Raw genomic sequence first — 16,758 nt, 5'->3', positions numbered from 1 at the left:
ACGCTTTCACTAAGAAAGACTAAGAGAATGCACAATCTAAGATAATAGAGATGGGCAACAACAGGCGCTAAGATTAAAGCCGGGCCTCCTTTCAAAACAGAAATCTCCCCCTGTGTCCTGGGGTATGAACTTACCAAGTCTTGCTAGGTAGGTAGACGCCAACAAGCATTTGCCTAGTGACTCTTCCCGCTTGTAAGGTATGGACCAGTGATCTGTCAAAACGCGGCTTTCCAGTTCATATAAATTTGTTGTAGGGAATTCAATTCTTTCCCCTGAGCAGTTTCCATTTTCATCATTCTTCTGACAAAAAGGGATTATGGTTTAAAGAAAAAAACAAACTAATTAGTGACTACTTAAAATTTTTCCAGTTTAACACAAAGTAGACCCTTGATGGTAGCCATTAATGCCAAGAGTGTGGATTCCACATTTGTCTCTCATCATCACATCTTATACCAAGACTACCTGGAATATTCTCAGCTTTTATCAATGTGGAATCCTTACTCCCTCAGAAAGTGAACTCATCTCAGTCTTCAAAAATGAACTCTCTTTATGTCACTAGAGTACCCAATCTACCTTTACCTACAGCCATTCTATTTCTTCTTTCCCTTTTTTCACCAAGGGCATAAATTTCTCCTTAGAGGTATTATCTACACCTGCTATCTCCATCTCCTCACACTGACTCACTCCTGGTATTACACCAATATAGACTCCAGAGTCCCTGCTCTCCCAAGGTGGCAGTTGTTAAGGTCACCACACTGAATGCTGTACCATTCGGTCCAACGGACATGTTTCAGTCCTCATCTCACTTTGCAGGAGTGTCTGACCTGCAGGTTTCCTCTTCCTGGTATGCCAGATTCACTCCCCTAACCTCCCAGGATAGCCTGTTTCCTTCCTTTCCTCTGGGGTCTGCTGTTCCTGCTATCTCCTATTCTTGTATATCCTCCCCTTCCTAGCCATCAAACATTGGAGTTTCTCAAACCTCAGAGCTGCTCTCCCTTCTTTCCACTCAGTGAATGGTAGGTACCATATTCATTTGGCAGCACAGACAGAAATCAGGATCACATTCTTAAAACCCTAGTCTCCCACCTCCACCACTAAGACTAAGTGATCAGACTCCCTATATTTCTCTCAAACCCATCTATATCCGTCCTTCTCCATAGGGATGCTTCTATTTCTGAACTCATCTTTCTGTCCTTTGCAATCTACTTAACTCTTATACACTCTAAACTCTTTCAGAGAAAAGCCTTTAAAGAATTACTGAACATCACCAAATTCCATTAATTTTTTTATAACCTTACCATCCTTGATAACATAACTCACAGATACAATTTTACATTTATAATATTTGTGATTTATTCTGTTTGTCCCCATTAAAACAAGTGAGCCATAAGCACAAAGACCCTGTTTCTGACAATTTCTATATCTCTAAAACCTAGTGCCTAGCACAAAGCAGGTATTTAAAACATATTTTTAAATGGAAAATAATTCACACAAAGTTGAAACTATCAATGGAGTAACTGTCAGACTTTTCATCAGTTCTTACTATGATAATCTGTAATGAATCAAACAGAACATCTCCTCCCAAATGGCCCAGTATCTAGTTTCTTTGAAAACCTATCCATTTTCACAATCCACTCTATAACTGAATCATTAAAAATAAAACAATTTCATTAAAAAATTCACCTTGAGCCTCAATGAAGCAAAGGAGCATAAATATAAAACAGAATGATTTAAAAGCACATTAAAAAAGAATTTTCAAACCCATACAAATGCTATCTAAAGGAATGTAACAATTTTTTTTCAGGTTCAAGGCTAAATTAGGATGAAAACAAGACAAAAACCAGGAAGGTGATAAAAATAAAAATGGAGTAGAAGATGATATAAATTGGAGGTGAAGAGTGAGGGGTGGTGGATGAAGTAAATTTAGAATTATGATACCTGGGGATAATTCAGGTTTTAAAGCACAACATCTTTAAGAAATACTTTTAATTAATAAATTCTGTAAATAAACCAATTGTACTTAAAGGAATTGAGAAGGACCAAATGTATAAAGAGTTTAAGACAGTATTAAAATTATACACTTGTTGAATGCTTCAGTTTATGAACCTAAGATCAAAGTAGGATTAAGGTATGTAAAAACAGAACTCAGTTGGATGATGGGAATATGTCATTACTATGAGATGTCTACCATTAATTGCCACAGGAAGTTACCAGATCAAATCATGTATGAAGTATCTGATGTACCTAGCAGCTATCAAAACTAAGAGCTTCCAAATGGGATCAGTGCCCCTGTGATACAGAGGAGCCTGTATCCCCTCTCTGCTCTTCACACTGTCAGACAGCAGCCTGGGACCCAGAGGAGGGCCACACTAGGACTCAACCATGCTGGGATCCTGATCTCAGACTCCCAGCCTCAAGAACTGTGAAAAGTAAACTTCTGTTGTTTACAAATCAATAAAACAACAAAACCCACCCTAAGCGAAGCGCTTCCTTAGGTGAAGGTGGAGGGAGACCTTTAACATCAGCAGTAACGACACAGACATCGTGTACCTCCTCAATGGACACACTATAAACAGCACAGCATCATTTCTGTGACAGAAATGCCAAATATGCATCCCCTGACTCGAGGCACAGTTCAGTTCAGTTCAGTCGCATCCAACTCTCTGCAACCCCATGAACCGCAGCATGCCAGGCCTCCCTGTCCATCACCAACTCCTGGAGCGCACTCAAACTCATGTCCATCGAGTTGGTGATGCCATCCAGCCATCTCATCCTCTGTCGTCCCCTTCTCCTCCTGCCCTCAATCTTTCCCAGAATCAGAGTCTTTTCAAATGAGTCAGCTCTTTGCATGAGGTGGCCAAAGTATTGGAGTTTCAGCTTCAACATCAGTCCTTCCATTGAACACCCAGGACTGATCTCCTTTGGGATGGACTGGTTGAATCTCCTTGCAATCCAAGGGACTCTCAAGAGTCTTCTACAATACCACAGTTCAAAAACATCAATTCTTCAGTGTTCAGCTTTCTTTATAGTCCAACTCTCACATCCATACCTGACCACAGGAAAAACCATAGCCTTGACTAGACCGACCTTTGTTGGCAAAGTAATGTCTCTGCTTTTTAATATGCTGTCTAGGTTGGTCATAACTTTTCTTCCAAGGAGTAAGCATCTTATAATTTCATGGCTGCAATCACCATCTGCAGTCATTTTGGAGCCCCCTCAAATAAAGTCAGCCACTGTTTCCACTGTTTCCCCATCTATTTGCCATGAAGCGATGGGACCAGATGCCATGATCTTATTTTTCTGAATGTTGAGTTTTAAGCCAACTTTTTCACTCTCCTCTTTCACTTTCAGGGAAACTCAAAATGAGGAACAGTCTAAAAAATAACTAGCCTGTATTCTTCAAAAATGACAACGACATTAAAGATTGAGGCAGACTAGAGAAATACAACATGGGATCCTGGATTAGGTTGTGAAATAGGAATTTTCATTTGTTTTTACTTCTTGGGTTTAAAGGATGTTAGTACCTGATCAGTGTCAATATCCTGATTTTGATAATATACTATGGTCACATAACAGAATATCCATTTGTAGGAAATACACACTGAGGTATTTAAGGGTAAAGGTGTATAATGTCTTTACTCTCAAACATTTCAGAAAAAAACAACAAAACACATATATTAATACTTTGATATACACATGTACATTATACATACATGGGTATTTACATATACAGAAAAGAAAGACTAATAAAAAGAATGTGATAAAATGTTAACATTTTAAGAACTTGAATAAAGTTTATATAAGAATTTCAGATTTATTATGGCTATTTATAAAGATTTACAGAAAAGTTGCAAAAATAGTTTTGTGCTATTCTTACAACATTTTTGTAAGCCTGGAATTATTTTAGAAGTAAAATAATTTACTATGATATCTATTAAAATACAGATTTTTGAAGAACCTAATAAATTAGAGAGGTAGGGATTCACCTGTAGGGGTTAAAAAAAAATGGGTGTATGTTCTACCGAAGAACTCCATTCCACTTGGTAACATAATTTGGTTTGTAAATACCTTTAGGCTTTTGTCTTAAATTACCAAATAAGTAATATATATTCATTGCAGAAAATACAGAAAATATGAGTAGCAAAAAACAAAACCCACCATTAATTTCACCATTTAAAAATTAATCACACTGACATTTTAATAAATATTTTTCCAGTAAAAGCCTTTTCTTTATGGATTTTTTTCTTAAAAATTCAGAAATGTGAAATTAACTCTATTTTCATCACCTCCATGGCCCATCATCCTCCTCTCATTAGAGACAGTATTAATGGAGTCTTTCTTCTATCTTGATTCAAAAGATAGATGCATAAAGCAATAATTGCAAAACTGTGTTAATGCGCTTATAATGACTACATGTGACCTATATGATAATAACAGCACAAAGGAGGGGTGAGAGAACACAGTTATATGGCAGGAATGTTTTGTATGCTACAGAAATTAAGTTGGTATTAACCCAAATTACACTGTCATAGATTAAGATGTTAAATGTAATCTATGGGGCAACCACTGATAAAGTAACTTTAAAAATTACACAGTGAAAGAAAAAACAAGGGAATTAAAACAGCACACTGGAAAATATCTACTTAACACCAAACAGAGTGATAATGGAGGATTAGAGGATCAAAAAGGCATAAAACAGAAGACAAATAGCAAAATGGCAGCTGTAAACCTTGTTTTATGAAATAATTATATTAAGTTATAGTTACCAGTAATATATTAAACGAATATGGACTAAAGGCTCGAGCCAAAAGGCAGAGATTTGCAGAATGGATTTTTAAAATGGACTGAACTCTATGCTGTCTACAACAGATACCCTTTAGATTTAAAGACACAAAGAGGTTGAAATAAAAGGATGGAAAAAGATATGCACACACAAAGGCGCTGAAGCGGCTGTATTAGTATCAGACAGAATCTAGGCATACCTTGTTTTACACTGCTTTGCTTTGTTGTGCTTGGCAGACTTTGCGCTTTTTACAAATTGAAGGTTTGTGGCAACCCTGCAGATAGCAAGTCTATCAGCACTGTTCTCCCGAGAGCATCTGCTCAATCATATCCATGTGTTGTGTTCATGCTACTGCTTCAGTCGTGACTGACTCTGCGAGACCCCGTGGACTGTAGCCCGCCAGGCTCCTCTGTCCATGGGATTCTCCAGGCAAACACACTGGAGGGGGTTGCCATTTCCTCCTCCAGGGATCTTCCCAACTCAGGGATCGAACCAGTGTCTCTTATGTCTTCTGTACTGGCAGGCAGGTTCTTTACCACCTGTGACATTTTGGCAACTCTCACAATATTTCAAACTTTTTCATTACTGTTACATTTGTTATGGTGATCTGTGATCAGTTACCTTTGATATTACTATTGTAATTGCTTTAGGGCACCATGAACTGTGCCTATTTAGAATAGCAAACAATAAACGTATGTGTTCTGCCTGCTTCACCAACTGGTTATCTCTGGTTTCTCTCCCACTCCCCAGGCTAGCCTTTCCCTGAGATATAAGAGTATTAAAATTAAGCCAACTAACAGCCCTGCAATGGCCTCCACATGGTCAAGTGAAAAGAAGAGTGAGTAGCACATCTCTCACTTTAAATCAAAAGCTGGAAGTGATTAAGCTGAGTGAGGAAGGCAAGTTGAAAGCCAAGACAGGCTGAAAGTTAGGTGTCTTGGACCAAACTGTTAGCCAAGCTGTGAATGCAAAGGAAAAGTTGTTGAAGGAAATTAAAAGTGTTACTCCAGTGCACACACAAATGCTAAGAAAGCCAAACAGCCTTATTGCTGACAGGGAGAAAGTTTCCGCAGTCCAGGTAGAAGATCAAAGTGGCCACAACATTCCTGTAAGCCAAAGCCTAAACTAGAGCAAGGCCCTAACTCTATTCAGTTCTATAAAGGCTGAGAGAGATGAGAAAGCTGTGGAAGTTTGAGGCTAGCAGAGGTTGCTTTGTGAGGCTGAAGGAAAGAAGCCATATCCCCATAATACGAAAGTGAAAGGTGAAGAAGCAAGTGGTGATGTGGAAGCTACAACAAACTATCCGGAATATCTAACTAAGGTAATTAAAGAAGGTGGCTACACTAAACAACAGATTTTCAGTGCAGACAAAATAGCTGCATATCGGAAGAAGATGACATCCAGGAGGAGATGTCAACGCCAGATGTCAGTCTAGGAGATCTAGAGAGGAGAAGTCAACGCCTGGCATTCGAGCTTCAAAAGACAAACTGCCTCACAGACACAGAGAACAAAGCAGTGGTTACCGGTGTAGGGGACAGAGAATGCAAGGGTGCGGAGAGTGAGGAACAAACTCCTGAGTGAAAGACTGGCTCAAAGACGTACTGCACACCACAGGGAACAGAGCCAATAACTGCAAATGAAAAGTGACCTTGAATAGAATCTGTATCCTACTGTTGTGGGAAGACTGTATAAATCTCAGTTATGTGGAATTGGGTCACAGGGCTTTTCAGGTCTACTATATCATTCTACTTCTCTGTATAGTCTATTAATTTTTGAGAGCTTGATGTTGAAATTCCAACTAAAAATCTACTAAAAATTCATCTATTTAAAAAGATAAAAAATCTAATATATAGTGGAACTATATGTTACCTTGTTCTGTATTTTCCAAGTCTCCTGTAAACATGTTATCATATTTTCATAATTAAAAAAATAAAAGCAAAAAAGAAGAAAAAAAAATTAATGGTTAATTAAACAAGCAAATATACCTCTCTTCCACCACCAAAAAAAGAAAAAAAAGAAAAGATGAGCTGACTCTCTTGTGAGGGACTAATGAAGCTGGTGATGTGAAATAGAAGCCAATGCTCATTTGTGATTCCAAAGATCACAGGGCCCTTAAGAATTATGCTAAATCTACTCTGTCTGCGCTCTACCAATGGAACAACAAAGCCTAGTGACAGGACATCTGTTAACAACATGGTTCACTGAATATTTAAAACCCACTGTTGAGACCTACTACTCAGGAAAAAATTCCTTTCAAAATATTACTGCTCACCGACAAGGCACTTGGTCACCAAAAAGCTCTGCTGGAGATATACAATGAGATTAATGTTGTTTTCATGCCTGTGAATAGAGTATCCATTCTGCAGCCCATGGATCAAGGAGTAATCTTACCTTTCAAGTCATCTTATTTGAGAAATACCTTCTGTAAGGCTTTAGTGCCATAGATAGTGATTCCTCTGATAGATCTGGGCAAAAGAAACTGAAAATCATTTGGGAAGGATTCACCATTCTACATGCCATTAAGAACATTCATAATTCATGGGAAGAGGCCAAAATATCAACACTAACAAGAGTTAGGAAGAAGTTGACTTCAGCCCTCATGCATGACTTTGAGGGGTTCAAGACTTCAGTGGAGGAAGTCATCGCAGATGTGATGGAAATAGCAAGAGAAACTAGAATTAGAAGTTGAGTTGAAGATGTGACTAAATTGTTGCAATCTCATGATAAAAGCTGAACAGATGAAGAGTTACTTCTAATGGATGAGCAAAGAGAATAGTTTCTTGATGGAATCTGCTCCTGGTAAAGATCCTGTGAAGACTGTTGAGATGTCAACAAGAGTCAGAATATTTATAAACTTTGATAAAAAAGCAGTGGCAGGGTTTGAGAAGATTGATTCCAGTTTTGCAAGAAGTTCTAATAAAATGCTATCAATCAGCACTGCACGTTACAGAGAATCCATTCATGAAACACAGGGTCAACTGATGGAGCAAACTTCATTGTTCTTATTTTAAGAAAATGCCACTGCTACCCCTACCTTCAATAACCACCACCCTCATCAGTAAGCAGTTATTCACAAGGAGGCAAAAAAAATTATATATATGTATTACAACTTACTGAAGGCTCAGATAATGGTGAGTATTTTCAAGCAATACAGTATTGTAACTGAGGTATGTACATTTTTTTAGAATAATGCTGTTGTTCTTGGTTAGTCACTAAGTTGTGTCTGAATCTTTGCAACCCCATGGATTATATACAGCATGCCAGGCTCCTCTGTCCTCCACTATCCCTGAGTTTGCTCAAATTCATGTCCATTGAGTTGATGATACTCTCTAACCATCTCAACCCCTGCTGCCCCCTTCACATTTTGCCTTCAATCTTTCCCAGCATCAGGATCTTTTTCAAAGGGGTGGTTCTTCACATCAAGTGGCCAGAGTATTGGACATAATGCTACTGTGTATTTACTGATGACAGTATAATATAAACATCTTTTCTAGGTACTGGGAAACCAAAAAGTTCATGTGACTCACTCTATTGTGGTATTTGCTTTACTTCAGTGGTGTGGAACTAAAACCACAGTATCTCCAAGGTACGCCTACAGATGTTAAGATAAGAAATATATTACTAGAGACAAAGAAGGACACTTCATATGACAAAAACAAAGGTCAATAAGAACAGGAGATAAAAGAATGGAAAAAGACACACTATGAAAACAGAAACCAAAAGAGAGCTGAAGTGACTATACTAACATCGGAAAAAAATAGAAGTTATGTGAAAATTTATTACTAAAGATAAGGAAGGATGGCCGTAACAGTTCTAAACAAATATGCATCTCATGACAGAGACCCCAAATTCAGGAAGTAAAAACTGACCAAACTCAAGCGAAATACACAATTCAACAAGAGAGTTGGAGACTTTCACTTTCAATAATAGCTAGAACTAGGCAGAGGTCAACGAAAAAAATACTACTACAAACCAAGTATACCTAAAAGACATTTACAGAATGCTCCACTCCATAACAGCTGCAGGATGTACATTCATTTTAAGTGCACATGAAACATTCTCTAGGATAGAGTACGTGTTAGGTTATAAAACAAGTCTCAGTCTATTTGGAGGGATTAAAATCATACAACATATGTTCTCTGACCACAATGGAATGAACTTAAAAATCAATAGCAGAAGAAAATCCAAAAACATGTGAAAATTAAATAATATATATAAAATGGACAAAGACATCCCAAGAAAAATAAAACTATAGCCCAATGATCCTATGAATATAAACACAAAAATCCTTAATAATAAACTAGCAAACCGAATCATAAAAAGGATTGTACACCATGATGAAGTATGCACACGAGGTTGGTTCAGCATACAATAGTAAACCAATAACAATGTTGTAAACAGTCACAGAATAAAGATTAAAAAAAACACAATCATTTCAATAAATGCAGAAAAAATATTCACAAAATCCATCACCTTGTCATAACAGTTAACAGAAAAAAAATCAACAAATAAATAAAATGGAATTTCTTCAACTTGATGAAAGGCATCTACAAAAACCCTACAATTAACATCATACTTAACTGTGAAAGGCTGAATGTTTTCCTCTAAAATCAGAAACAAGGATGCCTGTTCACCAGCTTTCATTTAACATTGTACTAGAGATTCTAAGATTCTAGCTAGGGCAATTAGGCAAGACGAGAAATCAAAGGCATTCATTCAGATTGAAAAGGATGAAGTAAAACTATTTCTATTCACTCATTACATGATCCTGTAGGTAGAAAATTCTAAGGAATTCATGAAGAAAGAAACCATTAGAACCAATAACTGAGTTCAGCAAGGTTGCAAAATAAAACATCAGTATCAAAAATTCAATTATATTTCTATACACTAATGAACAATCTTAAAATTAAAAAAACAATTCCATTTACAATAACATCGAAAGAAACAAAATACTTAAGAAGTACAAGATTTATACACTGAAAACTACAGAACATTATGGAGAGAAACTAAAGAATTAAATAAATGGAAAGAGTTCATGTTCATGGATTGAAATTTAATATTGTTAAGAGGGCAATAATCCCCAAATTAGTCTACAGATTCAACTCAGTCAGCATCAAAATTTCAGCTTATTTTGCAAAAATTGACAGGCTGACTCTAAAACTTACACAGGAATGCAAAGAACCCTGTATTACCAAAATAATCTTGAAAAAGAATAAAGTTTGAGGATTCACACTTTCAACTTTCAAAATTTACTATAAAGCTACAGTAATCAAGATCATGTGGTACTGGCATAAAGATACACATACAGGGAATTCCCTGGAGGTCCAGTAGTTAGGAGTCCATGCTTTCACTGCTGATGGAGCAAGTTCAACCTCTGATTGGGGAGCTAAGATCCTACAAGGCACAGCCAAAAATATGAAAAGGCACACATACAGAAAATGGAATAAAATTGAAATTCCATATATAAGCCCTTATATATGTGGCCAATTCTCCCTCAACAAGAGAGAGAATACAATTGAATCTCTGACAAAGGCATAAAAGCAACTCAGTGGAGGAAGGTTAGCTTTTTTAACAAATGAAACTGAGACAACTGTTAAGACTCAGGCAAAAGAATAAAACTGAACCCCTCTTTCACACCATATAAAAAAATTAACTTAAAATGTAACACAGGAGTGAACCCACATAATCTTGGTTTAGATAATATTTCTTAAATAGGACACAAAAAACCCACAATGACAAAAAAGAAAAGATAAATTTTGAACTTCTCGAAAGTAAAACCTTTTTTACTTCCCTGGTGGTACAGTTGATAGGCATCTGCCTGCCAATGCAGGGGACACGGGTTCAGTCCCTGGTCTGGGAAGATTCTACACGCCACCGAGCAACTAGAGCCCGTTGTGCCAGCAACCACTGAGCTTGCGTGCCCTAGGGCCTGTGCTCCACAAGAGGAGCTGCTGCAATGAGAAGCCTGTGCACAGCAACAAAGAGTAGTTCTCTCTGTGGATTCTCAAATGTTGCTGTAGCCATCTGCTTCAATCTTACACTAATATGACAGAAAACGTAAAAATAACCAAAGGGGAAAAATGCATGCAAGGTTTCTTATTGGGGGTGATGAGAAAACTCTCTAAAAGAGTGGTGATGGCTGTACAACTCTAAGAATGTACACTAAAAAAGGGTAAACTTTGGCGTGTGTGAATTATATCTTCATAAAGCTGCTATTTGAAAAACTTGATTAACAAATACGAATTCAAAGATGATAGTTATTAAATATAAATGAGCTTAAAATCTCATCTAAGAATTTCAAAACCCAGCTGTATCTAATGATCTATAATAAAAATAAATATGCTAGTTTTTAAAAATAATTTTAAAAATAATATATTTAAGACATAATAGGTGGAAAAATCTCACGTTGCCTTCTAAGCAGTTAACATCCTTGGTCTTTAAAAGGGGGGAACATACAAGGTACACATCAGAGTTAGCAAGCGATACAGAGCAGCACTGTGTTCTGAGGAGGGTACTACCAACACAGACGAGAGACAGAATCACAGGAGGAGGAAACAGTGACAGGAACCCACATTTAGGTTGCTTTAATATTCTGAGTCATCATTTTGAGTAGAGCCTGTCCCTGGCAAAAATTACATACTAAACAAGAGAACACATGCAAAGCAGCTTGGAATTGTCCTATTGCAAAATAGCTCCCAACAGACATAAGGTATAGGGCTTTTAATAAGAACTCTGGAATGTAATATCTTATTTTCTCATTAGATGTCTAATGCAAGTGATACCCAAGTAACAGTTAATGAGCACTTAACCTAAATTGATAATAAATACACTTGTCAATGGGCTTCCCTGGCTCAGTTGGGAAAGAATCCACCTGCAATGCAGGAGACCTGGGTTCGATCCCTGGGTGAGGAATTTACCTTGAAGAAGGAAATGGCAACCCACTCCAATATTTTTGCCTGGGAAATTCCACAGACAGAGGAGCCTGGCAGGCTACAGGCCACAGGGTCACAAGGGTCAGACACAACTGAGCCACTAAACCACTACCACTACACTCATCAAAAGTTCACTATGTTCCAGACAAGGTGCTGAGCTTCGGGGACAGAGAGGAAGACACAGTCCTCATCTTCAGAGACCAGGACAATGTGCAAGAAGAGAAAGGCTGGATGCAAACCACACTGTGGGTGGCGGTGTACACGCATGCCAACAGCTGATGTTTAAGGGAAACAGTATTATACGCAGAGGGTTACAGAGCTTTCATATTTCAAGACTGGTATTACTTTATTTTTCAAGTATAATAAGTGATAAAACTTCAACATTTTCAGCTTTTTTGACCATCTGAGGCAATGTCTTTTCTTTTTATTATGATAGCCCACCAATTTTATTTAAAATTGAAAGACATTTAAGTTTTGAAAATGCTTTACAATATTTATGTAAATTTAGCATGTTAGGGATACACAATTCTGTCACTAAGGCAGAAATGAGCTCACAAAAAATTCTTGATTATCACTTTTAACCTGAAAAATTTCTAATAACATTGAATCTTGTGTATCTGGTCATCCAAGAAAAATAACAAATGAGTTAATGCCCTACATTATGATTCCTAAACTAGACATTTTAAGATTAGAACCAAAACAATTGCTAGAAACATAATTTAGGCTATTTCCTAAAGAAGTAATTTTACTTATGCCCATAAATATAAATTAATACAAGTATAAACAACATCTCTGTAACTCCCATGATATTTGATAATGTCATAAACATACTAGAAATTCATATAGTTGTGATTATAACCTCATTACTGGTAAATGGTTCATTATAAGGCTTACTGTTTATCTATAAATGGGCTTAGCACCTACTGGAAATAGTTTTTCACAGAATTGATAAATGCTGTCTCTGCATAGTGTAAATCTACCTCCACAGAGGTAGAGATCTTTAGATTTAACATGTAGATTATCTTGACAAAAATATTTCTTTGCATGAAATCTTCTATATTTACAGTTAGACATGAGCATATATGTCACTATCCATATCTAGAAACTTGCCTGTTTGAAAAATGCAGATGAACCAACATAAACATTGTACAGGCGCTAACTATATGAGGGCTGCCTACACAAAACAGTATGATTTACTCAGCCTTTGCAACTGGCAAAATATTATTGTATAAGCATTAAGGTTAATAACAGCATTTTAATATTTACTTAGAAAACCATCTTCAAATTCAAAGAAATTAACAAACCTTCTGCTCTTAAACTCAATTTAAACCTTCTTTGATTAAAGAAGTGGAACTTACTGGAGTAAATACCGCCTGCTGTTCAGACATAAGCTCTGCTCCGGTATAGCCACTAACCCAATAAATACAGAAAAAAAAAAAAAAAACTTAAGGGATAGAAGATTGCCAATATTGCTTTGCTACTGCTAAGTCACTTCAGTCATGTCCGACTCTGTGCGACCTCATAGACGGCAGCCCACCAGGCTCCCCCGTCCCTGGGATTCTCCAAGCAAGAACACTGGAGTGGGCTGCCATTTCCCTCTCCAATGTATGAAAGTGAAAAGTCAAAGTGAAGTTGCTCAGTCATGTCTGACTCATGGCGACCCCATGGACTGCAGCCTACCAGGCTCCTCCGTCCATGGGATTTTCCAGGCAAGAGTACTGGAGTGGGGTGTCACTGCCTTCTCCAATATTGCTTTAAGTTTATGCTAATGCTAAATTTGATTACTGAACTATTTTGTTAGCCAACAATGTAGTCAAAAGAACTTCCAAATGTTTGATTAATGTACAGAAAAATGAAGATGCCAAACTGATGCCAAATCATTTTCCCATGATTTTTAAAAACGCATTTGTCCATTGCCTAAAATAAACAATAATTAGCACCATATGTGTCAAGTGCTTAAGGAAAAAAAGATGAAAACATGAACATTTGATTCCAAATCACTAACTTAAACAACTTTCTAATGAAAGCTGAGACCTCAGGCTCGTCAGTCTTATTTAATATTTTCAAAACAATTCAGAGTTAGTTCTATGCAAATCTACTAATAATATGATCTGTTATTCTGGACTAGATGTTTCCTAAAATACTGCTTACTGAAGAAAGAGATGATGGACAAGTGCAGGCGGTTCCCAAGTCACTAATATACCTGTCTGTCAGCAAACTGCTTTCTTAAAATTCATTTTCATTCCATATTATAAGCAGCAGAGAATTTCCTAACTGTTCTACAAAAGCAGACATTTCTCGGGGTCCCTTTCCTTCATAACCCTTGGTGTTGATTCAATACATAGAAACAAGGTTTTCATGAGAAGTTGTCTTTGAATTCAAAGGTGGTATCTTACATATGGGCTTCCCTGGCGGCTCAGATGGTAAGGAATTCACCTGCAATGCAGGAGACCCGGGTTTGAGCCCACGGTCAGACAGATCCCCCTGGAGTGGACAATGGGTAATTACTCCAGTATTCTTGCCTGGAGAATCCCACGAACAGAGGAGCTTGGTTGAGTTACAGTCTGTGCGGTCACAAAGAGTTGGATACTACTGAGCAACACATAGGATTTATCCTTTATCCTTTAGATTTAAGGTCTGAGATTTATATGTCGTTGATCTCAGGAACAAAAAAGCTGGTAGCTGTAGTTAGATCTTGTTTTAACAGACAGCAGGAAGAAGGAGTGAGATGGTAAAGGGGGATTTAGATATATGCAGAGAAAAATAAGTGCGAGGCAAAGGAGAACTAGCATGTCTCCTGACGACTTAGCTACTCTGTGTCAGGGATGGTGCCCAACCCAACGAGGCAAAACCTGTCATTGTGCCCAATATCTGTCACGGGCAAAACTGAGGCTCAAATAAGACAAGTTACTCAAATCTATTTCTTATGGTCTCTTGCCTAATGCTAACAGTCACTCATGGACTCAGAATGGGATGAGAATTCAGATCAAGGTTTCTCCAAATCTCGTGTCCTAGACTGAGCACTCTGGAGGTATTCCAGTTGCCCCTAAAACTGGTAGGAGGGCTCAGTTCCTAAAGGCATCACTCCAGAACGGAGGTAAATTGTTATTAAAAAACAACCTAACAAAAATTTTATATAATGTACCCTAAGCTAAGAGTTGACATGGTAAAAGAGAATTGATTCTCAACTGCTTTTCTCCCAAAGCACTCATATTTCTTAATACACTGATATCCCTAAAGTTTTAGGTAAGAGGTTTTCTAGGATAAACAAGTACCTTTTATTCTTAAATTCTGTTGAAAGTTCCTTTACTATATATTCCCATCCAAGTTTGGAAAACTCAGCAGTGGCCACAGTACTGGAAAAGGTCAGTTTTCATTCCAATCCCAAAGAAAGGCAAGGCCAAAGAATGCTCAAACTACCACACAACTGCACTCATCTCACATGCTAGTAAAGTAATGCTCAAAATTCTCCAAGCCAGACTTCAGCAATACATGAACCGTGAACTCCCTGATGTTCAAGCTGGTTTTAGAAAAGGCAGAGGAACAAGAGATCAAATTGACAACATCCGCTCGATCATCGAAAAAGCAAGACAGTTCCAGAAAAACATCTATTTCTGCTTTATTGACTATGCCAAAGCCTTTGACTGTGTGGATCACAATAAACTGTGGAAAATTCTGAAAGAGATAGGAATACCAGACCACCTGACCTGCCTCTTGAGAAATCTGTATGCAGGTCAGGAAGCAACAGTTAGAACTGGACATGGAACAACAGACTGGTTCCAAATAGGAAAAGGAGTACGTCAAGGCTGTATATTGTCACCCTGCTTATTTAACTTCTATGCAGAGTACATCATGAGAAACGCTGGACTGGAAGAAACACAAGGTGGAATCAAGATTGCCGGGAGAAATATCAATAACCTCAGATATGCAGATGACACCACCCTTAGGGCAGAAAGTGAAGAGGAGCTAAAAAGCCTCTTGATGAAAGTGAAAGACGAGAGTGAAAAAGTTGGCTTAAAGCTCACCATTCAGAAAACGAAGATCATGGCATCCGGTCCCATCACTTCATGGGAAATAGATGTGAAACAGTAGAAACAGTGTCAGACTTTATTTTTTTGGGCTCCAGAATCACTGCAGATGGTGACTGCAGCCAAGAAATTAAAAGACACTTACTCCTTGGAAGAAAAGTTATGACCAGCCTAGATAGTATATTCAAAAGCAGAGACATTACTTTGCCGACTAAGGTCCGTCTAGTCAAAGCTATGGTTTTTCCTGTGGTCATGTATGGATGTGAGAGTTGGACTGTGAAGAAGGCTGAGCGCCGAACAATTGATGCTTTTGAACTGTGGTGTTGGAGAAGACTCTTGAGAATCCCATGGACTGCAAGGAGATCCAACCAGTCCATTCTGAAGGAGATTAGCCCTGGGATTTCTTTGGAAGGAACGATGCTAAAGCTGAAGCTCCAGTACTTTGGCCACCTCATGCGAAGAGTTGACTCATTGGAAAAGACTCTGATGCTGGGAGGGATTGGGGGCAGGAGGAGAAGGGGACGACCCAGGATAAGATGGCTGGATGGCATCACGGACTTGATGGACGTTGAGTCTGAGTGAACTCCTGGAGTTGGTGATGGACAGGGAGGCCTGGCATACTGCGATTCATGGGGTCGCAAAGAGTCAGACACGACTGAGCGACTGAACTGAACTGGCAGATCTAAATGCTGATTCTGTCACCACCATCTGCTTGCTGTGTGACCTTGAATAAGCTTCTTAACCTCTCTATGTGCCGTAGTTTTCTCAAGAGAAAGCAAGAACAGTGCCTGCCTTGCAGGATTATTACGCAGATGGGAGAGCATCCTTATAGAAGACCAACTACCACAAACAGGCACATCCTACCCAGTGGCCCAGACCGCTCTACAAGCTTCAGATGAGTGTTTCTATACCCGTCAGGTTCCTCAGCTTCCATGAAGCTGTTCTAATTTGAATATGTTTCTTCTCTGAAGAAACTATTCCAAGTCTCTGAAACTTAGTGTCATCTTCCCAACCA

The 16,758-nt window shown here is 38.1% G+C and overlaps 1 protein-coding gene across 1 annotated transcript in view; it reads right to left on the bottom strand.

Moving 5' to 3' along the window:
• USP24 (ubiquitin specific peptidase 24) overlaps window positions 1-16,758 on the bottom strand; it is a 163,498-nt gene that overhangs the window by 126,890 nt on the left and 19,850 nt on the right. The window contains exon 2 of the mRNA XM_068966782.1: window positions 135-300. Within this exon, the coding sequence (XP_068822883.1) occupies window positions 135-300 (166 nt within the window). The remainder of the gene's footprint in view (window positions 1-134; window positions 301-16,758) is intronic.

The sequence above is a fragment of the Capricornis sumatraensis genome, chromosome 2 (genome assembly GCF_032405125.1).
Source record: "Capricornis sumatraensis isolate serow.1 chromosome 2, serow.2, whole genome shotgun sequence".
Classification (NCBI taxonomy): Eukaryota; Metazoa; Chordata; class Mammalia; order Artiodactyla; family Bovidae; genus Capricornis; species Capricornis sumatraensis.
The sequence above is the reverse complement of the archived record's forward strand: the minus strand, read 5'-3'. Positions and strand labels throughout refer to the sequence as shown.